The sequence below is a fragment of the Muscardinus avellanarius genome (assembly GCF_963383645.1).
Source record: "Muscardinus avellanarius genome assembly, chromosome: 4".
NCBI lineage: Eukaryota > Metazoa > Chordata > Mammalia > Rodentia > Gliridae > Muscardinus > Muscardinus avellanarius.
In genome coordinates this window covers 105,676,437-105,700,552 of record NC_137789.1, presented here as the reverse complement: position 1 = coordinate 105,700,552, position 24,116 = coordinate 105,676,437, and the positions used below count along the sequence as shown (strand labels likewise).

The 24,116-nt window shown below is 47.4% G+C and overlaps 1 protein-coding gene across 4 annotated transcripts in view; it reads left to right on the top strand.

Annotated features, from left to right (window-relative positions):
• Positions 1-793: 793 nt before the first annotated feature.
• Positions 794-24,116, top strand: part of ALOX5 (arachidonate 5-lipoxygenase) — a gene marked incomplete at both ends in the record, with an annotated part of 46,680 nt that continues 23,357 nt past the window's right edge. For all 4 annotated transcript variants that reach the window (XM_080694585.1, XM_080694584.1, XM_080694586.1 and 1 more), the window contains 4 exons: positions 794-943; positions 10,778-10,976; positions 17,301-17,382; positions 22,238-22,360. In XM_080694585.1, the coding sequence (XP_080550711.1) occupies positions 794-943; positions 10,778-10,976; positions 17,301-17,382; positions 22,238-22,360 (554 nt within the window). The remainder of the gene's footprint in view (positions 944-10,777; positions 10,977-17,300; positions 17,383-22,237; positions 22,361-24,116) is intronic.

Genomic DNA, 24,116 nt, shown 5'->3' with positions numbered 1-24,116 from the left:
CTCGCCTTCACGATCCCCCCAGCGGTCCAAGGTCCATTCCCCGACCCAGCTCGCAAGCAGCACCTCCCTCCGGGGCGAGCGACCTCAGCAGACTGCGCCCCACTGGCTGCTCAGCCTCCGGAACCACTGACCCCGTGGCTGGCTGGGTCCTGTGTCCCGGGTGCCTGGTGCAGAGAAAGGTTCAGCCCAGCCTGCCAAGAAGCTGCGACTGCCACAAGTCTCTGTTAGATTCCACCCTCGACATCCACTGGGTGACCTCCTCCAGGAAGCCTCCCTGACTCCCCTGGCCTCCTCCTCTCAATGGACTCCCAGAGCCCCCAGCTCTAAGTCCACTGCGTGGGCAGCCGTCCTGATCCTGCGGCCTGACACTCACCCTGGGAGCTTGGAAGCACGACTACAGGTAGTGTTCAAGGGGTCCCGGGAGTCCAACCCCGGGTCCTTAAGGGAGCCTGGCCCCAAGGGAAGCTGAGGTGAGAAAGGGTGAAGCTGGGAGGGATGACAAGAGGGTGATTGGGATGGATGGATGGATGGATGGATGGATGGATGCTACAGCAGATACCTGTCAAGCAGAGGAGATGAAAAACAGGAATGCCCCATCCCACCAGCTGCAGAAGACGAGGTGGGGGAGGAGATAGGGGGGGTCCAGAGCCAGGGGCGGGGCCTGGCCGAGGACGGGGCGGGGCCTGACCTGGGAAGAGGCGGGGCGGGGCGGGCGGCATCCAAGCCCTTGGCTCGGACCGGGTGTCAAAGAGCTGACTCCTGCGCTCTCACCCCGGGCGCTCGCTGTGGCGCCATGCCCTCCTACACCGTCACCGTGGCCACCGGCAGCCAGTGGTTCGCCGGCACCGACGACTACATCTACCTCAGCCTCGTGGGCTCTGCGGGCTGCAGCGAGAGGCACCTCCTGGACAAGGCTTTCTACAACGACTTCGAGCGCGGCGCGGTGGGTCCGGGCGGGCGCGGAGCCCAGGGCGGGAAGGGGGAGGGGGCAGGAAAGGGGTGAGGGCGCCGGAGGCAGCTGAGATCTGGCCGGGTCGGGGCTGGGGTCACCTGAGTCCTAGTCCTTCTAGGGGTCTGGATGGGGGCGCGCCCTGGGTTTCCTGGCGGAGGGAATCAGATAGGAAACCGCGAGCTGCGAGTGCCTGGTCTGGAGATGCTGCGCTCTTCCAGGGGAGGGAGAGGTGCGAGGTTTCCTCTCCATGTCTTGAGAGGACCCCTCAGACCTCCCCCTTGGTAGAGCTGCATGTACAAGGCACAGGGCACAGGGGGTGGGGACAGTGTGAACTGTACGGAAAGACAGCAGTCAGGGGTCCAGCTCCTCCTGGACCTGACCACCACCTCGGGCTTTTGTCCCTGCTCTGCACCTCGGTTATCTGGTCTCTGGGTCATGTTTTCACACCTGGGCAGTTTAAGAGTTCAGGACAGGTCCCAGAGTTTAAAGGGAAGGAACAAGCAAACCCAAGCGGAGAGGCCTTTGGGGAAACTAGTATAGTCAGTCCCTCGAGGCATAATGTACAGCAGAGGACAGCTCCAGCTGAGGTATCTGGCTCTCCTCACTCCTCTGTAGTGGCCTGGAGCCTGGGGATTGGGAGAGCAAAGGCAGCTGGTTGACTGTGCCCTGCCCTGTGAGAGCCATGCACAGGTGGCCTCCCTCAGAAGCCAGCTCTGGGAGCTGACTGGCTGTGCACTTCAGCCCAAGCATTTCCAACGAGCACCAGCAGGCCAGTGTTTTAGTGCTCACCTAGTAGCCGGTGCACAGAAGTGCTCCTCAAAGGACTAAAGGAATAGCCCTGGCAGGCTGCAGGTGCGAAGAAAATATTCCTTCCCTTCCACCACCTCCTGAACCAAAAGATCTTAAACTCACCAGGCCGCCTTTTTGCCATTATTAGGTCAAGTCACGTGAAATTGCTCAGAACTGTTTGTGACAAACATAACTGAAATCTTCCTGTTTGTTTCAGGGGACTATTTCTTGGACAAAAGTTATGAAGTGTGTTTAGGGCCTACAGGTTCAGCACACTATTAACCTGACCTGAGCTCCTTCAAGAAGAGTTAGAAGGCAGGAACAGTGGTGCATGCCTGCAATCCCAGTATTTGGAAGGGCGAGACAGGAGGATTGCAAGTTCAAGGACAACCTCAGAAACTTAGCAAAATCCTATTTCAAAAAAAATAGGGCTCAGAGTAGCTCAGAGGTAGAATGCTCCTGGGTTGAAGCCTCAGTACCACAGGAAGAGGAGGAGGAGGGAGAGAAAGGGGAAGAGGTGTTCTATGTTGAGCATAAGAATGATTGTTGTTTTCTATTGCTTGGTTCCCCAGGCATGGAACTGGCCCTAAGGACCATGGTGGTTGAATTAATGTGTCATCCATTAGGGACATTGACACCCTCTTCCATCTCCAGAGCACCTTTATTTATTTCCATTATTTCATGGACTAGGGGAGGAGGCAGAGGGTAGACTACTTCCCCTTTATGGGTGGGCCACCGCAGGCCCTGGTCTCCTCCACACCCAGCAAAGTTCTAGAAGCACAGGACATGGTGTGCTCAGGTTGTGCACAGACACACATCCTGTGTGTGTTTCCTCTCGGGAGGGAACACAGTGGTGTGGCCATAATGAGGTCCTCAGAGGAAAGATGAGTGTACTTGCTGTTCATTATTTCCCTCTCTCTGTTCAGTCTCCCCACCCTGAAAAGTCATTCAAATGACTTTGTGATTGAACACCTCAGTGTGAATCCCAGAGGCAAATTTCTGGGGGGATTTGCATGCTGCATTTCCATAGGGTTGAGAAAGCAGAGAGTCAAGGGGGCCTGTTCCATAGCAGGGAATAGCCTGGTGTGACAGGCCCTTTGAAAAGCTTAGCTTTGAGAAAGTTCCTGTTGATGCAGTTACTCCACACTTTGTCTTGCACAGCCCAGAGCTACTTCCTCATTTGCCAGGCAGTGAGTCTTTAAAGACACATGGACCCTTTTGGGTAAAGGTAAAATAGAAAGCTTAGAGGGAGTGCTTGCTGAGCAAATAAAGCTGTCCCATTTTACTCAGAAGAGCAATAGAATCATTACCATGAAGGACAGTATCAGTAACAATGAAAACTATTTCCACATAACTAATCCCATCATTTCCAGGTTGTGGTGGGTCAACACCCCCCTCCTCCAATGCACAATTCAGGTTTCTCAATAAACTTACTGATCCCTGACTATTCTCATCAGAGCTGTGCACAGTGACTTGGATTGGGTTGGTGTAGAGCTCCTGGCCAGAGAGAATCTCTCATGAGCCCGGATGGCACCCAGGATGGCCTTGTTCCTAGAGGCTGCCCCCGCTATAGGAGAATTTGACAAAATGATTTGTTAGCTCCCTAAATTACAAACAATTCAAGTCAGAAAGGATGGCTTGGAAAACTTATTTGGGTTGATTTATTCCATAATGGTAATTTAAAAAAAATTAAGAGCCAGCAAAGTGCAGCTCAGTGGTAGAGTGCTTGCCCAGGGTGCCCCAGCTCTGGGTCCAATCCAAGGAACACACACACGTAGGGTGGTGGCTAATGATTCTTGAATTTGTTCAGTAAGTGTAAATTAACAATGATATGTGCCTCTTAAATCTATCCAGTAAACATTCTTACAGTTATGAAGAATAAACTCCAAAGAACCTCCTTCTCAGGAAGAGTCTAAATGGAGAACACACACTCCTTCTTAGAATCTTCAATCTCCAAGTCTCAGTCCTCCCTCCCTTCCTGCCTCCTCCCTACATTCTGCCCCGCCCTCCCCTTCCCTCCCTCTCTGTCTTCCAGCCTCCCCAGCAGCCCTCTCTCTGGGCCCTCAGTCCCCAGCCCCCTGCCCACATTTCCCCTCACTCTACCCTAAGTCTCCCTGACCATTGTCTTTCTCCTCTCCCTCAGCTCTTGGACTCCCCAGCCCTTGCTCTCGGTCCCTCTCTCTGCCCCAGGCTTGCCCCTGCCTGGCCCCAAGTATCCCTCCCTCTCTGCTCCACAGCCTCTTATGGCCCCTCCATGATGGGCGTCTGGGAGGCCATGTCCTTCTTCCAGCAGAGACCCTTCACTCCACCCACAAGCCACAGCTGAGATATGGGGCCCAGATGAATGAATGAATGAATGAATGAATGAATGAATTTCTTTAAATGCTGGCAGGAAATGCAAATGGAAACTGATCCACTAACATGAGGAACAGAGGGAGGAATGCACACTGGATGGTCATGGCTGCAGGTTCTGATCCTGGGGCTACGATCACTCACTAGCACAGGTGCTGTCTGGCTTCTCTGACCCTCAGTTTCTATCTATAAAGTGGGTCTCCACTCCGCCATTCCCATGTACAGTATTCATTGATCGCCCCAATGTGGACCATGCACTGTTACAGTGTCCCCCCCCCCTGCAGAATTCAGTGTGCCACAGCACACAGACAACAAGTAGGCACCCACCCAGTGGCCTGACCCTCTGGAAGAAGGGAGGAGGCAGGCGCCTGGCAGATCTGCTGCCTCCCTGAGGCCTTACTTTGCTGGCTGACACATGCGACCTGGTATCTTCTGGGGAAGGTTTTCTCTGTCCCCGGAGCTCTTCCAGTAGCAGCTGCCTGGGATGTCAGACCCACGGTCACCAGGCTCTGTCCCTGAGTCTTCCTGAGCTGGGTCCTGGCTCAGCCCCTCAGCCCTATTCATCTTCCGTTACATTCTGACCTCCAGTCAGGCCAGCAAAGCCCCAGGCTGGTCAGTAGTCCTAACCCATGTTCCCCATGGACACCCCATCAGAGGGTGGCTGAGTTCCTACGAGACCATCCAGTGGTGTCACCCAGGGGCAGCTCCGGGGGCTCTGCCTGGTGACTGCAGGTAGGGGGGCAGGAGGCCAGGGCATCCCCTGAGTGGCTCAGTCTCTTCTCCTGGGTCACAACCCCTCATGCCCTTCCTGGCACTCCAAGGTTCTGGCTTTGTCCTTCCATAAGAGTGTTCCCTCAGTTCCTACCCTGGTTCCTACCCCTTAGAGTGGGCATCCTCTCTCCCCTCACCCCAGTCCTTCTGTCACCAGCCCCGGAGATGCCCCCCATCCTCTTTGTCCCCACAAAGCCCAGGAAAGCCACTTCCCCTGCAGTGCTGCCCCAGGGCCGGGCTCTTTCCGTCCCGACCACACGCTGACTTCCCTCTGCTGGGGCGCATGTGTTGCCAGTGCCCCAAGTGTCCCCCACCCTGTTTTCCTCTGTCTCCTAGGAACTCCCCAGAGTTGAGCCAGGGATCTGAACACACAGGCTCAGCCTCTCCCTTCCATTCTGCTAGTCCTGATGGTCCATGATGGAGCAGTGTGCAGGGTCCGTCCTCTTCCAACTGCCTATGAGCTGCACTACTGCCCTGTGAGCCCCAGGGCCCGGGAATGAGGACCAGATGATTTCGGTTACAGCCTGTGACCCAAGTCCTCGGAGAGAAACCACCTGGGCATGGTGGTGTTTGGAATCCCGATCGTTCTGTGAGGTAGGAGTCATCTTCCCATATGAAGCCTAAGTATGAAGCAAGTTGCGCAGGCCACACGGCCTGGCCTGTTGGAGCTGGGATTCAAACTCAGGGCCCCAGGCACCTGGGCTCACCTGGCCGTCTAGCCCTGGGCCCTTCACTGCCCTCCCCCCTTCCTCCAGGAATTAGAACCTCCATCTTGGCCCAAAGGAGGGCTGAGGCCTCTGCAGACCCTGTGGTTGGCAGGGCCTGGAATGGGGCAGGCACTGTGGGCATCCAGGCACCAGCCATCCAGTTCCCTCTGTGTTCCTCTAGATGCCCTGAGCCCCCTGGATATGGGGCCTCGAGTCCCATCAGATTCGGCTCTGGTCACCGATATGTCAGTGCAGAAATCTCCCTTCTCTGCCACCCCTAGATGCCATCCTTCGAGAGGTGCACCCTCCCTCTCCTCCCTCTACCCAGATCATTCCTACAAGTCCCTTCTATTCCCTTTGGGCTCCTTTCCCCAACTTTATCCTGGGGCCTGTTGGTTTCCTCACCCTAAAGTACTGACAGGCCCCTGGCAGAGGTCCTGCAGGCTCGGGGTCAGTGCTCTGCCTGTGTGGTCTTCCCAGTGGCCCTACTCCCCTGTAGAAGCTGTGGGCAGGCAGGACCTGCCCCTATCAACTCTGATAGGACAGAGGTTCCTGCAGGAGTAACAGAACTCAGGATATGTTGTCCCAGGATGTGTTGTCCTCAGAAACGGCTTCTGACGACCTGGGCCCAGACCACAGGGCTTGAGGAGGAAGCTTCCGCTTTCTGACCACAGCGTCTGGCCCTGGCCACAGCCACCATGACAAATTGCTCATCCTGTTCCAAGCAGGGAGGTTAGCTCAGAAGCCCAGCGTCCCATTGCTCTTAGAAAGTCCTCCAGGGCTTTTCTGGCAGCCTGGAGGGAGGGGATGCAGTAGGGATGGAGGGGCACTCATGCAGCAGGAGCACTCCACCACCTCCAACTCCTTCTCCATCAAGCCGGGAACTCTGGGTTCTGCTGCCTGCTGAGGGACAATGGCAAGTGCATTGGCTTAGACAGTACCTTGGAGGGCGTGGAGTCCTGCTGGTCACTGCAACATCCATGCGATGCTGGAGCCCTTATCCTTTCTCCCCACAAGCCACTGATGGTAGCACTGGTGGACCACCGGGAAGCACGAGCTCTGCTGCCATGCTCACCCACGCCCTGGGACAGCAGAACCCAGAACTCCACACCTAGAGCACCCAGCAGCTTGCTCCCAGGGACCTGGGCAGCAGTGCTGCTCACAGTCAGGGTGGCCCCTTCCCATAGCAAGGTGGCCTCCATCTCTTGCCAGTGCCACGGAAGCTGCAGGAACCGTTGGTGTGATTGTTCTCAGCATCAGCACATGGTTGTGAACTGCTGTGGTCCTAGGAGGACCTGGAGCCAGGCAACCCCACTTGTCTCTAAGCCTTTCCACCTTTACTCATTTATTGGTCCTATTGAGAAGCAGAGAGAAACGATGGACTGTGGGAGAATGGAATGGAAGGGAGTGGAATGGAATTCCATCTCTGCAAATTAATAGCTGAAGAGGGTCCTTCTGGGCCTCAGGATCCTCTTCTGTGAAAAACGTTATAATTTTTCCACCTTCCAAAGCTGCTCTGGGTTCTACAGTTTGTCAGGCCTTTGTGCATTGTAAAGGGCCACCCCCTGTGAGGGCCAGCTCCCTCTTCCAGCCTACAGGGCCAGTTGAAGATGACCCTCACCAAGCTTGGCCTGACATGTACCAGCAAGTACCAGGCCTCTCCCTCTCCCCAGCCTGAGCTGCATGCAGAGGAAAGATAGCCCCTGAGTTACTAGAGGCCATCTATAAGGGGGCAAGGCTAGGGCCTGTCCACCTCTGTCACTCCAGGTGCAACACAGAGCCTTGTCAACAAGGGCAGGCATTTGGTGAATGTCTTGGGAAATGAACTGAGGAACTCATCAAGAGTCCTGGCTACAGATAGATTATCTACCCAGGGACCCATCAACAGATGGATGAACAAGGAAAATGCAACATAGATATCTCTATATAGACATATATATTCTACTGTATGACACATATATACATAATATGGTGGAATATTTTCCAACCACAAAAAGAAAGAAATTTTGTTATTTCGGCACCATGAATGAACCTGAAGAACTTTATGCTTAGTGAAATATGCCAGACACAGAAAGACAAGTATCATACGTTCTCATGCATATGTGGGGCCTAAAAGCACTGATAACATAGAAGTAGAGAGAAGAATTATGGTCGTTAAATGCTTGGAATGGTAACAGGGATAGAAAGAGGTTGTATGATGGATACCAGTGTGTAGACAAGAGGAAGTAATTCTAACGTTCTACAGCATAGTAGGGTGATTATAGTTAAAAAAAAAACTTATATTCCAAAAGAACTAGAAGAGAGGGTTCTGAGTGCTTCTAAAAAATAAATAATGTTTGAGGTGATAGAAATGCTTATTACTCTCGTTTGATCATTATACATGTATATATATATATATATATATATATATGCATATGTATATATGTATCCAAGTATGCCATCATGCCCCATAAATATGTAGCAATATTATGCATCAATTTAAGCAACAAAGTTCTTGGCTAGATAAACTATGGAGGAAGCAAAACTTACCTCTTCCCATTTTTTTTGGCTGGGCCTGAGAAGTAAGTTGTCATAACAAATTACCAGGAGAAAAGCATATACATTTATTTAGTATAAGTTATACATGGCATGGGAGCCCTCAAAAGGAAATGAAGGCCGGGCGTGGTGGCGCACGCTTGTAATCCCCGCGCTTGGGAGGCGGAGACAGGAGGATCGCGCAGGTTCGAAGCCAGCCGTGCTGGCGCAAGAGACCCTGTTTCAAAAATATAAAATAGGTCTGGGAGTGTAGCCCGGAGGTAGAAGGCCTTCCAGGAACCCCAGTACCACCAAAAAAAAAAAAAAAAAAAAAAAGGAAATGAAGATCCCAAGATAGTGAGAGTCAGTTCCTTCTATACTGAATTTTACAAAACTGTGACATATGTAATAAGGAAAGGGTCTGGGATGAGGGTGGCCAATCGGGTGGAGTCTTGATGAAGAAGATAATAATACCAGACTCCATGAAGGTAGAACAAATTCAAGGTGAGTGAGTGTGAATGGATATATCACCAGGCTTTAATGGGGGGGGGTAGCCAAGGGGTGATGGGGCTTTGGCTGAAGGAGAACAGCAGTGATGGAGGTACCAGGCTGCTCCCCTGAAACAAAAAGGAGACACAGCTTTCTTTTGATTTTCTATAGTAAGGCGGGACCCACAATTTTCTGCTGGTTGGGCATAGTTTCAAAAGACTCTTTCTGGCAGGATGTAATGGTGTACACCTGTAATCTCAGTACTTGGGAGGCTAAGACAGGAGGATCACAGGTTTGAGGCCAGCCTCAGCTAAACTTAGCGAGGCCCTCAGCAATTTAGTGAGACCCTGTTTCAAAATAAATTATAAAATAGGGCTGGGGGTGTAGCATGGAGGGAGAATGCCCCTGTGTTCAATCCCTGGTATCACAAAGAAAAAAAAAATAAGATGCTTCCTCATGCATGAGACTTGGACCTCTGGGCTGTCAAGGCCAACTTGTCCCCAGGACCTACTACCAGGTCAGTCCCGCAGCTGGTGCCACCTTGCTGGACAAACATTCTGGCCCGTGGCTCCATGTGGGCCTTCTGATTGGGTGAAGGGCTTTGGGTGACTGGGCTGCTGTAGTTGCCGTTAGAGCCAAGGTGGGCTCCGAGCAAACACGGGCGGCTCCAACAGGCAAGCAGCATGGCTACACGCAGGGCCAAGCAGAACCTGGCCCAGAAGTTAAGGCAGCAAGGGGAGCAGACCCAACATGAAGACAAAGATGCCAGCCTTTTATCCATCTCTGGTTATCCATCAAACACCAGCAGGCCCAGGTGTGGAGTCAGTATTTGTAGCCAAAGGGGCTTTCAAACCCCTGAAAAGTAACCTAGCACCTATTAGCATCACAACCCGTATGTCAGAGCTGCAAGCTCCAGCCAAGCTAGTGGGAAAACAGCTATCCAGAATCAGTGCATTTTAAGTGGACCACAAACGTGTGAAGCTGGAGTTTATTTCGGCTTTCCTCAGTGACAATGTTATCTCAGGCAAACATTCTGCTTCTGTGGAGCGTTTTACGTACTTTGTTATTGGTACATTGTAACTACACATTATAGTGAGGTTCGGCGTAATACAAACATACATGCACATCGCCCTTGTGTGTTTTCCTCCAGACCCTACCCCTTTTCCTCCTTCCCTGAACATGTTTGTGAAATTGATAGTGATACCTTCCATATATGGACATAACATTTGAGCTGTTATGATTGATTCCTTTTTCCCTCCCCGCTCCCAGTCCTCTTCCTCTATTCTTTTCATTCATCTGAAATATATTCTGTTTCCTGTTTTCTTTCTGGATTCCACATATGAGAGAAAACATATCACCCATGACTTTCTGAGACTGTCAGATCTCACGTAGCATAATGTTCTCTATTTCTATCCATTTTCCTCCAAATGATATAATTTTGTTCTTCATGACTGAGCAAAACCCCATTGTGTATATAGACTGCATTTTCTTTACCCATCCTCCTATTCACAGACATCTAGATTGGTCCCATAATTTGGCTGTTGTAAATTGTGCAGCTATCGAATGGGTTTATATATATTGCTATATAGATTTCTACTTTAGTTCTTTTGGAAAGGGGAGTGGTATGTCTAGGGTTCTATGGTGGTTTCATTTCTAGTTTTCCGGGAACCTCTACGCTGATCTCCATAGTGGCTGCAGTAATTTACAATCTCACCAACAGTGTAGAAGAGTTCTATTTTTCCATATCCTGCCAGCATTTGTCATTGCTTCTGTGGTTTTATCAGGGCCTCGGGATGGGACTATTGAAAGAGCATGGGTTGAGAAGCGACGTGCCCTGCCACAGGGTGGCGGTCTTCTGCACATGGGGTTTATTCATTCTCCGGTCTCTGTCCCTCCGTGGCCATCTCTGGTTAGGCTGACCAGGTCTGTCTGTGTCCCTCGGCTTCAGCTCTCCAGTCTTGGCAGGAATAACTCTGCTCTCCCTTTGGTATAGGAAGAACATCTTTCACATGAGATTTTCATCTCCTGCTTTTAGGAAACAGAATAAGGGCAGAGTGATTTTCCTATACCTGCCATCTTTTCAAGCAGCCTTCACCCCAAATATTCCATATGGAAGAGCAACATCTTTGGGTAGCCTTTTCTTAGCTCCTTCAAGACTCGGGCTCCGGAGACCACAGACAGGCTGACTCCTCCTCCCACCCAGGTTGATTCATATGAAGTGACTGTGGACGAAGAACTGGGTGAGATCCAGCTGGTCAGAATCGAGAAGCGCAAGTACTGGCTGCACGACGATTGGTACCTGAAGTACATCACGCTCAAGACGCCCCACGGGGACTACATCGAGTTCCCCTGCTACCGCTGGATCACAGGCGAGGGCGAGATCGTGCTGAGGGATGGGCGAGGTAAGCTGCTCAGCCACCCTGGGCTTCCCGGGAACTGGAAGGTCTCCCCCGCACCCCTTTCAAAGAGCTATCCTCTGAGTCAGGTGCAGTGGTCCATGCCTAGAATCTCAGTACTTGGGAGGCTGAGACAAGAGGATCACAGGCGTGAGGCCAGCCTCAGCAACTTAACGAGATGCCCAGCAACTTAATAAGACCCTGTTCCCAAATGAAATATAAAAAGGGTTGGAGGTATAGCGTAGGTCAGTGGTAGAATGCCTCTGGGTTCAATCCCCAGAAACACACACACACACACACACACACACACACACACACACACACACTCAAACTCACACTCACTATATGCTCTGAGTGAAACTCCAGTATCCCTGTTAGAACACCAGCTCATTCCCCCAACACACCTACAGGAGGTGTGACCCCCTCAGGGTGGAGTGAGTGGCCCAGAGCACACACAGCTGTCCCTACCCTCTGCAATATAGTCCTCTGGGGCGATTGTACCTCCTTTTTCATCACCGGGTAACTAAGGCCCATAGCAGCAAGCACCTGTGGATCAGACCCCTGGCTGGACAGCTCTCTAGGTATCCAGCTAAGGGCACTGAAGACTGTCCTCTGTGGCATCAACAGGGGAGCCCACAAGGTCAGGGCACCTAACTCAAGCCTCAGAACAGAGTGATGGGCAGGGAGCACCCAGAGTATCAGCTACAGCTGGCCATGGGTGAGCCTGGGGTTCTGAAATCCAAAGACTTGCTTCTTATTGAAAGAGAAAAGGACCTACAACCTTCCCTTTTCCCCAATAAGGCCACTTTCTCCCTGAATGACCCATCCCAGGACATGAGCCTCTTGACCTGCGTGGGGCAAACCCACGTCTTGGCAAACATCTCAGTTTCAGTCCTGGCCCTTCAGTTGCTCAGCCAGGCCAATCTGAACCTGCAGGTGCCAGGCTGCCACTGTACCAGGGAGGGGGACAACTGCTTCCACCCCGGCAGCATTTGATGCCCCTCTGCGATGAAGCATTCTCTCACCCTGGTTTATCTGTGCTCCATACAGGTTTGTTGGGGTAGATGAGACAAAGCAGGAAAGTCTCCTCTATCTGGTGTCCTCCAGCCATCAGACCACATTATGCTGTTCCTGATGCAGAATTTGACTTAAGAAACTGAATTCCAAGAGTGTTTCTTGGTTTTTTTTTCCTTTGGTTTTTTTTTGTTTGTTTGTTTTGTTTTGTTTTGTTTTGTTTTGTTTTGTTGTTCCCTACCTCACAACAGGAAAAAGAAAAAAACCACAAAGTTCACTTTGTCTGGTGGTGGCCCGAATGTGGAAGGTTGTGGATGGGGCATTTCTCTTTTTTTCCAGTGGTTGGAAACACTTGCTGTGAATCTTCTTCCTGCCTGCCCCACCCAAGGTCTTGGTTATGACACCACCACCACCACAGGTCATGTAGCTCTTCCCAGTAAAACACAGGATGGTACAGTAAGAGCAAAGTGATTCCAAGAGGGTTAAGAAAGGGACTTTAGAAAGATGTAGGGCTGCCAAGTAAGGTGACACATGCCTATAGTTATAGTTCTTTGGAATCTGAGACAAGGATGACACTTCAAGGCCAGCCTCAGCAACTTAGCAAAAACCTTAGCAACATGGTAAGACCCTGTTTCAAAATAAAAAATTAATAAGGATGGGAGCTCAGAGATAGAGTGCTCCTGTGTTTGATTCCCAGTAACACACACACACACACACACACACACACACACACACACACACACACCACATACACACAAAGAAAGGCATAGGACAGTGTACAAAGAAGCCACATCTCTGTGTGTGACCCATCAGTATGGCTAATCCTAATGGTCCGTTGAAAGGGAAGAATGCTAGAATAAGGCAGAAGGGGGGACAGCTCCCATGGAGTGAAAGGGGTGGCCACTCTGAGTCCCCACATCATCTACTCTGTTCAGGGCTGAGGCCAATGGGAAGCCTTTCTGCTCACCAAAGACAAGACAGGGGAAAGGGTGGGTCTGGAGGGGCACAGGGAAGCTGTCTACCCAGTTCCACCTTCTATCCCTGTGTAGCCCACCATCTCAGTAGCTTTAAGCAGCCTCTGGAATTTTTCTCATGGTCTCATGGGTCAGGCATTTGGGCAAGGCTCCGGCCAGCAGTTCCTCTTCAGCCCCTGAGCATCAACTGACAGAGCTGAGGCAGGAGTACTTGCTTTGAAGATGGTTCTTTTCTCATGTTGTTTAGCATCTCTGGCCTCCTTGGCCTCTGTCTTCACATGGCATCTTATATTCATTCATTCATTCATATTCATTTATTCATTCATTTATATTTTGGTACTGGGGCATAATACCCAGGGACATTCTACCACTGAGCTATACCCCAGCTTTTTTATTTGTTATTTAAAACAGGATCTTGCTAAATTGCTGAGGGCCCCGTAGAGTTGCTAAGGCTGGTCTTGAACCTGCGATGCTCCTGTCTTAGCCTCCCAAGTACTGGGATCACAGGTGTCTGATGCCACACCCAGGCAACAGCTTATGCTTTAAGGCTTCTCCTAGCAAAAGACCTCAGGGTAGTTATGCATTTCACATATACATTGGCTTCCAAGAGCAAGAATTCTGAGATACAGAAAGTGGAAGGTGCCATTTTTCAGGGCTGGATCTAGAAACGGATATCATTCAACTCCATCATATTCTATTGGTCTGAGCAGTCTCAGTGGCCACCCAGATGCATGGGGAGAAGAGGTCAATATTCACCTGCCAAAGGAAAGAACACCAAATAATTAGTGGCCATTATTAATCCACCACGTGGCACCAGGACCAATCCTTTGAACAACCTAGAAAGGAGAGGCCTGGCCCACAAACAAATCCATCACTGGCCACAGGATAACTTCTTAAATCTAACATTTTGCCTCTGCAACTTGGGTAAGCACAAATGCCGGAGGCTGTCACTGTGGTTCCAGGACCCAGCACATCTGTGTTGAAGGGACAGCTTCTGTCAGTCCTTGGAGCTCCACCCAGCCCCGGGGCAGTCAGTCCAGGCCCTGGCATCCTGCTGACCTGCAAGTCCCTAGTCATTTGGCGGAGTCACCAACACCCTCAGGCCTGGAGACACCCAGCCCTTCTCTTTGTGGCACTTGGTGGCTGCATGTCTTCTGACTTAGTTTTTTATACTTTTTCTAATGCATTATAATGACACACCATAGTGAGACTCAGTAATACAAACACACATGCACACAACACTTAGTGGCTTCCTTCTGCACCCGCCCCCATACATGTCACCAAAACTGGTGGTGATTCCTTCATAGACGGGCATGGCATTGCTTGAGCTGTTTCCTTCATCACTCCTCCTTCCCCATTCCCACCTTCCTCCTCCAGTCCCTTTCCACTGTTCTACTAGTCTCTTCATTTATCTGAAGTCCTTTTTATTTCCTATTTTCTCTCTGGCTTCCACATATGAGAGAAAACACATCGCCTTTGGTTTCCTTGGGACTAGCTGATCTCACTTAGCAAAATATTCTCTAATGCCATCCATGTTTCTGCAAGTGACATTTTATTCTTTATTGCTGAGTAAAATTCCATTGTGTGTATAGACCCCATTTTCTTTATCCATCTCTCTGTTGATGGATGGATATTGATTGATTCCATATTTTAGCTATTGTGAGTTGTGCTGCTATAAACACAGATTTGTCTGTATCATGCTAGTATTCTGACTTTAATTCTTTGGAAAGATGCTGAGGATTGGCATGACTGGGTCATAGGGTGGCTCCGTTCCTCACCTTTTGGGGAAACCTCCTTGTTGATCTCCATAGTGTGGTACTAGTTTGCAGTCCCACCAACAATGCATAAGAGTTCCTGTTTCCCCGAATCTGTTCTGACTTATTCATACCAGGAAGCTGAAGAAATGTAGCTCCTCAGAACCCGGTGCACAAGAGGTAGGCGGGTTCTGTGAGGTAGGTTAGCAGAGGGGAAATGCGCAGAGCTTGCAGCCATCCTCCTATGTCCAGGGGAAGCAGTCATGGTCACACATGCTCACCGGCCCTCCCCAGGGGAGGATGAGGGATGCCCCCATCATCTTCCTGTCTAGGTCCTGGTTCCAGGCTCAGGACTGAAGCTGCCTCAGTCTGGAGGAGCTGTGAACCAGAGAGCCCTCAGGGTAGTCTGAGAACTGTTTGGTACAGATTTGCAATGAGGTAAGGACAGAGACCAAGAGCAGGTGTTTTAGAAACTTTTATAGCAACTTGAAAGAATAGTTTAATGATGGTTAGATTTAATAATAAAAAAACAGTAGTTGAATTTAACACATCTTTTTTCCTTTATTTAAGGAATATTAACTGAGGATTGCATCCAGGGGCATTCTACCACTGAGCTACATGCCTTGAGCCCTTTCTATTTTTTATTTTGAAATAGAGTGTTGCTAAGTTGAGGGTCTCACTACATTGCTGAGGCTGGCCTTGAACCTGTTATCCTCCTGCCTCAACCTGCCAAATCCTGTGATTACAGGCATGGTTTATTTTTAAAATTATTTTTTCTGATATACAAAAAAACCAAAATTAGTACATATTACTGGGGCATTATGTAATGTGTCCAATACATGTATACATTGTGTACTATTTAAATTGAGCTAAACATTTATTTCCTCATTTATCATTTCTTTGTAGTGAAAACTTTCAAAATCCTTTCTTGTAGCTTTGAAAAGTGTCCTGTATATATTGTTATCTATAGTCAGTGGACTGTGCAGTAGTACCCCAGAGTTTCTTGCTTTCTCTAACTATATCTTAGTACTCATGAGTTGACTTTTCCTCCATCCCTCTCCTACCTTTTGTGGGGTTGTTTGCTTTTTTTTTTTTTTTTTTTTTTTTTTTTTTGTGTGTGTGTGTGTGTGTGTGTGTGTGTTTTACTAGAGATTGAACCCAGTGACATTTTATCTGTAAGCTACATCCCCAGCCCTATTTTATTTTTATTTTAAAACTAGGTCTCACTAGGATGATGAGAGTCTCACTATTTGCTGAGGATGTCCTTGAACCTTTGATCCTTCTGTCACAACCTTCCAAGTACTGAGATTACAAGCATGCACCACTACACCTGGCTATTTTTATTTCATTTTCCTAGTAACTGATTTTTAGCATACTTTATTTAAAAACATCAACATATGGCAGAATGGAAAATTTTAGAACTTGGCTATTGACCACAGAGAGATGGAAATATATGTTATGTTATGTTATGTTATGTTATGATGTTATGATGTTATGTTGTTATGTTATATATGTTATATCTTTTCTTTTCAGAAAATCTGGGATTCTACTATTAGGGATTCTTTGACTCTGTTCACTGGCTTTGCCTTAAATAATATTATAATCACAGCCATGATACCATTTATCTGCTCTAAAGCCCTGAGAGATGATCCTACTTTTAGCCACCTGCTGAAGTCCTGCAACAAGAGATAGCAAAAGGACAGGCCAAGAGATGATACTTTTGAGGCCCAGATGTAGAGGCAGGAAGGAAAAACTCGGGCCCATTGTGGTTATAAGCACAGTGACAGCAACCACTATTCCCATTTATTGGGCATTTACCAGACACTAGTGCCATGAAGTACTCTGCCGCATTCTCTCACTAAATCCACACCACGACCCTGAGAAGTAGGCATCATTACCTCTACTCTGCACCTGAGGATGCCAAGGCAACTTGCCCTGGTCTCATGGCCTTAAGCGAGATAACTCAGCCCCAAGGCCAGGTTTGCCTCCTCTGACACCCACAGCCTGAGAGGCAACGCTCTGTTTTAGAATGGAGCTTCCTGCCCAGTCCTCTGTACCAGCACCACAGGGAGCAGCAGAGTGTCTGCGTTTGCATGTAGGGTCTTAAGTCACATAAAGGCCATGAAGCAGCCAGATGGACTTAAAAAAACATGAGGGCTGCCTGTCCTGCCTCTCTCGGGCAACACAAAAGCCCCACACAGCTTGCCATTTCTCAGGCTCAGCATAAGCATTGCCAGACTATTATGCAGTGGTTTAAAAATTCCCATCAGCAAGATGTAGCGGCACATGCCTATAATCCCAGGACTTGGGAGGCTGAGACAGAAGGAGTGCAGGCTCAAGACAAGCCTCAGCAACTTAGCAAGACTCTCAGCAACCTAGTGAGGCCCTATTTTAAAATAAATAAATAAAATGAAAATATAGGGCTAGGAGTATAGTCAGAGGTAGAGGGCCTCTGGGTTCAATCCCCAGTAACACACACACACACACACACACACACACACACACAAATAACAATAAAGAAAACCAGAGTGCTGGACATTGCCACTGTTCTTTCTCAGGCTCCTCTAATACATGTCCTTGCTTCCCAGCAAAGTTGGCCCGAGATGACCAAATTCACATTCTCAAGCAACACAGACGTAAAGAACTGGAAACACGGCAGAAGCAATATCGGTGAGTTATGACTGCAGACCAGGTGGCCACAGGCGGGCCTTCTTCCAGCTCAGATGTGTAACAAGATAAATTTGTTTTTGTCAGGTGGCCTGAACACCTGACGCACAACACTTAGAGGGAAAAAGGTTCATTTGCTTATGGGTCTGGGGATTCCAGCCCACAGATGTAGTCCATTTGCAATGGCTGCCAAGCAAGAGCTGAGGCTACAGGTCCTCAGGGCATGATGGTGGGGAGCAGAGATATCTAGGGGAGGGGGCAAGAGACATATTCATGGATACCTGATTGACACAGAGTGTACTCTTGACAAGTGGCCCTGGGGATGCTGGATCTCCATCCAGAAGAAGAGGTGAGGCCAGCATGCAGGGACAGAGAAGAGCAAAAGGAGAGAGAGTGTGTGGTCTACACCTCTTGCAGTTTAAAAAAATCCAGTTTGGGTATTGATTCAAGTTAAATGTTAAGGTCAAAACTATAAGACTCTTATTCTATTAAGAGATTGTTTTTCATAGTGTCCAGTAAGATTTTTCAAACAAGACTAAAATATATTAACTGTAAAAGAAAAGGTGGGTAAGTTCCCCTATTTCAAAATAAAGAATTTCTGTTCATTGAAAGACACCAAGCCAGGTATGATGGGGCACCTCTAGTCCCAGCTACTCAGGAAACTAAAAATAAAACTATTACACCTCTAGTGCCAGTTGGGATCCAACTACACTGTTGGTCATGTTAAGGATATACAAGTCTTCTGTTTGTTTTAAGGCCCATTGCTCAAGAACCATTAATGGTGCACTGTCCAGGAGTACCACCCCCATCCCAAAGGGTTCTTATTTCTGTGCTCCTTCTTTGGATTTTCTCCCTATTTCTACTTGTACAAAGCTCTTAGTGCCAGCTCTCTGAGTACAACTAGCTTGGGGACAAAATGCCCATACAATTAATTTAATTTGTTAGCAACATTTAATACCTGAGGACAAATTAGTATGAAGTAGCTGCCTACTTCCTGATAGGATACAAGCTAGCCAAGTTCTCTGGAAGCTGTTCAAGATCGTCATGATCAAATACTTGCAGAGGGGAGCAGGGAACTTTTTGGTGAGGTAATTTGCTCCTTTTCTTATACCTAATCATTTTCTTCCCTTCCTCCTTCCACTCATCTGTGCTTTTCAGACTCTCATCTCTGCTTTTGTTCAGGAAACATCAAACTTGTGCTGTCTGCACATTCCCAAAGTTCCCCTTTTACATGAGTCCTCAGGCTTCCAGATGAGGGTTTGGAAGTGAAGCAACAACTAATAATAGTTCCCGAAAGGAAGCTGCACATCTGGCTGGTCTTCCTCACTGGCTTAGCCATGCAGAGAAATGGAGAAGCTGACCCAGGTTAAAACCCCACACTTGTCAGTGACTGGCCTGCAGGCACACACACAGTAATGTATGGTGGAATTGGTGTGTGGACTTTTTGTGTTATTTATCATTTAATTATTCTGTGCCTTCCATTTTTCACTCATCTTTGTGCTTTGAAGAGTGTTGCTGACAAAGATAGACGCTATTCCTTAATTTTAACTTCTATATAGCGTGCCATTGTTTTTGCAGCGATGGGAATAGAACCAGGGCTTCGCGAATGCTAGGCAAGCATGGTACCACTGAGTACACCCCAGCCCTGGTAGGTCATCATATGACGAGACCATCACACTTGTCTCTCTCCTGATGATGGGCATAGCAGGCTACCTTTACTGTTTGGCTTTTTCAAACCAAGCCTTGATAAGCTTTTCAAACATCTCTGCATTATCATGGGAAAGATATTCTTAGAACTAGACTTGCAGGGTTGCAGCCAACAAAACAAAACTGGAAGATCACAAATAAACAACCAAATGATGCATCTCAGAGACCTTAAAAAAAACAGGAACAATCCCCAAAGTCAGTAAACAATTACTAAAGTTGTTATCAAAATAACTACCAAAATTAATGAAATAGATAATTTAAAATACAGAGGATCAATATAAAAAAGATGGTTATTTCAAAAGAGAAACAAGGTTGACAAACCCTTAGCCAACTTAACCAAAGGGAAAAATGACCCAATTAATAAAATTAAAGATGAAAATCTCAGAAATCCAGAGGATCTTTAAGAACTATTTTGAAAATTTATATTCCAACAAATTAGAAAACCTAGAAGAAATTGGCAAATTCTTAAACACATACAATCTGCCTAAATCAAGCCAAGAGGATATAGAAAACCTAAACAGATCAATAACAGAGAGATTGATGGATTAATAGAAAGCCTTCCAACAAAGAAATGCTCAGGCCCAGATGGTCTTTCAGCTGAATTTGACCAGACCTTTAAAGGGGAACTAATGCCAGCTGGTTGAGGTGGTGCACGCTTATATTCCCAGCACTTGGGAGGCTGAGACAGAAGGATCACAGGTTTATGGCCAGCCTTAGCTACTCAGTGAGGCCCTCCATAACTTAGTGAGACCCTGTTTCAAAATAAAGAAGAAAAAACAGGGCTGGGGGTGTAGCTCGGAGATAGAATGCCCCTTGGGTTCAACTCCCAGTACCACAAAAATGAGGAATGAATGTTCCCAATGTTCCTCAAATCATTCCTTGAAATGGAAAGCAATAGGATACTCCCTAACTCATTCTATGAAGTGAGTATTGCCTTGATATCAAAGTTAAATAAAAACACATCAAGGAAAGAAAGTCACAGACCACTATTCTGATGAGCATAGATGCAAAAATTCTTCATAAAATACTATCAATTTGCATTTAGACCCACATCAAGATTGTGCATCATGACCAGGCTGCCCTTCCCGAGGATCCACAGGCATTGTTCAGTTTTCTGGATATTGGTGACTTTTCCACAGGGGTTCAGCCACTCTTCACCCTCTGCTGCTGGTCCTCAGAGTCACTGTTTCCCTATATCATCAGCACACTCCCTATCTTGAGATAGTTTCATGCTTATCCCGCTAACGTGTGTGAAAAACATCTCATTGCTTTCCTCTTTGTGAATTGCTGTGTATTTCTTGCTTGATGTGGACATACCATGAACTTGATCAGCCATTCCCCTAGCGATGAGCATTTACCTTGCTTCCCATTTGTATGTGGATGTTTGTTTGGGATGTTGCAAACAGTACCACAAAGAAACAACCTGTACAGACACCTTGATGTACTGGTGCTGTAATTATCAGCAAATCAGCTTCCAGAACTTTTAATTGCTGGGTCAAGTCAGAATTTTCCATTCTAATAAATACTGACAAAAGGCCATTACAAAATCTGTAATGTTTTTAGTCCAACCAATTGTATATTTAAAGAAAAAAACACTAATACCTTTGCCAATGCTGATGGCATCAGTATTTTAAATGGTTGACAATCTAAGAATCTCTAAGTAAGATCTCATTGTCTTAATCTGCATTTCCTTAGCCAGTGGTGAGTTAAACATCTCTGTGTTTCTGCTTCTTTAAATTGCCTATTTATAAGCTTTATGGTTCTGTGGGTTCTTTTGTTATTAAACTCCTGCAAAGGAGCTTTTCACATATCAGGAGAATTTTCCTTGTTGCACAGATGTTTATCATTTTTCTTCTGTTGCTTTTGTCACAGGAGATTTTAGGGTTTTTATTACTTAACTATGTATCATTTTCCTTTGATAATTTTTTTGGTGTGTACTAGAGATTGAACCCAGAGGCATTCCTGAAGGGTGTTATACCTTTGAGCTATACCTTCAGGACTTTCTAATTATTTTACTTTGAAACAAGGTCTCACTAAGTTGCTAATGCTGGCTTTGAATCCATGATCCTCCTGTTTCTGCCTCCCAAGTACTAAGATTAAAGGCATGTGCCACCACACTCAGCTGGGATTCCTATTTTGCTTAAGAAAATCTTCCATGCCCAATGTTACACAAATACTTGTCTATTTTCACCTGATAGGTTTTTTTAAATTTTTTATTGGTGCACTGTATTCATACATCATAGTGGGACACAAACTTTTGTAGACATACATGCACACATCACCAGTCAACCCCCACCCGATCCCCACCCCATTCCCTCCCCATCCCTCCTTCCCATGCTTGGCTTAGTGGTTGACATCTAGTATTAGAGCAATTTATCCAAAATTAAAAATGATAATCTCACATAACAGTTTCATTTGTCTGACCTGATAGTTTTATAATTTTATTTTTAAGTTTAGATCTTTAGGTAATGTGCCATGTATTTTTACATATAATGTGAAGTAGGAGTCAACCTTTCACCTGTCTTGGGATAATCTCACAGCACACAGCTGATATAGGATGGCAGTCACATTATTGGCTCTGGCTCGAGTTCCTGGACTGTGAAAGTTATTAAACCTCTCTATGCCTCAATTCCTTCATCTTTAGAGAAATTATAGTACCAACCTTTATCAGTTCATTTTATGCTGCTATAATAAAATACCTGAGGCTAGGTAACTTATAGTTGGGTTGGAGAGGAGAGCCCTCAGCTGTCTGTCCCTGAGGGTCCTCGTCCACTTCCCCTGCTGCCTAGTGGCCTTGTGGGGAAGGCATGAGAACTGTCCCTTTTCCCCCTGACCACCGAATGCAGAACATGCACACAGTCCAAGAGCATGCACTGACCAAGCACTGGTACATACCTATTCTATTCACTGCCCTCTGCTATCAGCTGGTCTCAGATACCCTTGTTATTCTCGCTGAACAGCAAAGTTTGGTGCCACAGGGCTTTGGAAGGGGTCCCAGTTTCTCACCAGGTTCAGGGTCAGATGTTGACCTTTCGGCATGCACAGCAACTACCACGTCTAATATTTCCAACAACACAGGTTGCCTTCAGCTGTGGGGATTAAAACAAAGGCTAGCATTTAACAGTTCTCTTCTCCCTCTTTCTTATTCTAGCTGGATGGAGTGGAACCCCGGCTTCCCCTTGAGTATCGATGCCAAATGCCACAGGGATTTGCCCCGTGACATCCAGTTTGATAGTGAGAAAGGAGTGGACTTTGTTCTGAACTACTCAAAAGCGTGAGTGTCCAGGAATTTCATGATGCTAAGTGGTCCTCCCAGCAACCAGGGCTGAGGTGGGCCCTCAGTCCTTCCCTTGTGAGGGAGTTGGATTAGGGAGAAGTGCCACCCAGCTACGAGTCCCTGTGTTATGTCTTGGTCTTTTAAGCAGCGTCTTTCACTGTTGTGGTCCAAACAGCTTAGGAGAAGAAAGGCTTTATTTGCTCACAGTTTGGGAGATTTCAGTATGTATTCATGCTAGGTCACAGTTGCAAAGGGCATGGTGGAGGAGATGCAGTAACCCTCAGGATGTGATGGCAGGAACAGAGAGAGAGAAGAGCCAGGCTGCAGCAGCCAGCCTGGAAAGACACTGTTCCCAGGGACGCATCCCTGCTAGCCATGCCCCACCTTCTCGTCTAACACATCAGGTGTTGGAGGTAATTTTGAATCTAGAGCATAACCTTCTGCTGTAGGATGGATTCTCAATACACAATCACAATATATCCTGTATCTAACAAAGTAACAATCTGGCTGAATCCAGATACCAGACATCACCATGCTCCCAGCCCTGAGCAGGGGTCTTTATTGAAATATGCCACCATCACCTGCACTCATTCCTTCTATGGTCAGCTCAAGGGTAGACATCATCAGGGTGGTAGGCTCTGCAGTGATGATGGGCAAAATGATCCTGTGACACACACCCACTATTCACCCATCAGGCGACCCCAGAAGGTGGGCACATTACTATCACCTGAGATATAAGGAGATCAAGGACCTCCCTCAAGGCTTATCCTATTAACCAGAAAAGTCATAGATCTCTGTGCTGCCTTGTTTGCATCTGTATTACTGCAGTTTGTTGTTGTTGTTGTTGAGGATTTTATTGGTGTATTATAATTATACATCACAGTGAGATTCAAAGTGATACCTTCATTTATGCATGTAACATCTCTTAGTGTGCTACCCTTGGCATCCCACCCAGCTACCCCCCCCCATTCCTCCTTCCTTGTACATGTGAGTGAAATTGGTAGTGATGCTTTCATATTTAAACATAACATTAGTTTTGTTAAGCTTTCCCAATCATGAGATTTCCTGGTTGCCTATTAAAAATATAGATTCCCTAGTTACAACCCAGGCTATCAGAGGAGATGTTTAAAATGCACATTGACACTTTAGGGAACTCTTATAATCATACAAATCTGGAAACTGCTGAATTTGTGGTTGGGAAGCCTTATTAAGCTTTAGAATCCTTCCAAGCCCCAGGCTGACCCAACACCTATGGATGAGAGTCTTTAAGGGTGAGACCCTGTCTCTGATCTGCTCATCCAAGAGGCTGGAGGGTGAAGACCACTAACACGGTCATATATGCTCCTAATACCTCAGTGTGGATTCTTTCTAGGTATGCTCACCTATTCCTAAGTTTCCTAGCAATCCTGAGAAGTAAATACTACTATTGACCATGTCTGAGTAAGGAAACTAAGACTGAGGGTCAAAAAATGTTGCTTAAAGCAATTTAGGCAGAAGCCAGCAAGACTAGGATTTGAATCCGGATCTGTTTAGGCCCAAAGCTGAGGAAATGTTTTCCCTGCTATGGCTGGGATCAACTGGTGTGAGAAATGAAAACTAAACACATGGATTGATGACACAGCAGGACACAAAATCTGACTCCCTGTGTTCCCGTCGGCTTTCTCACCACTGTGATACAAGCTCCTGACATGCAAAACTTAGAGGAAGAAATGTATTTGCTCACAGTCCTAGAGATTTCAGTCCACATTAGGCC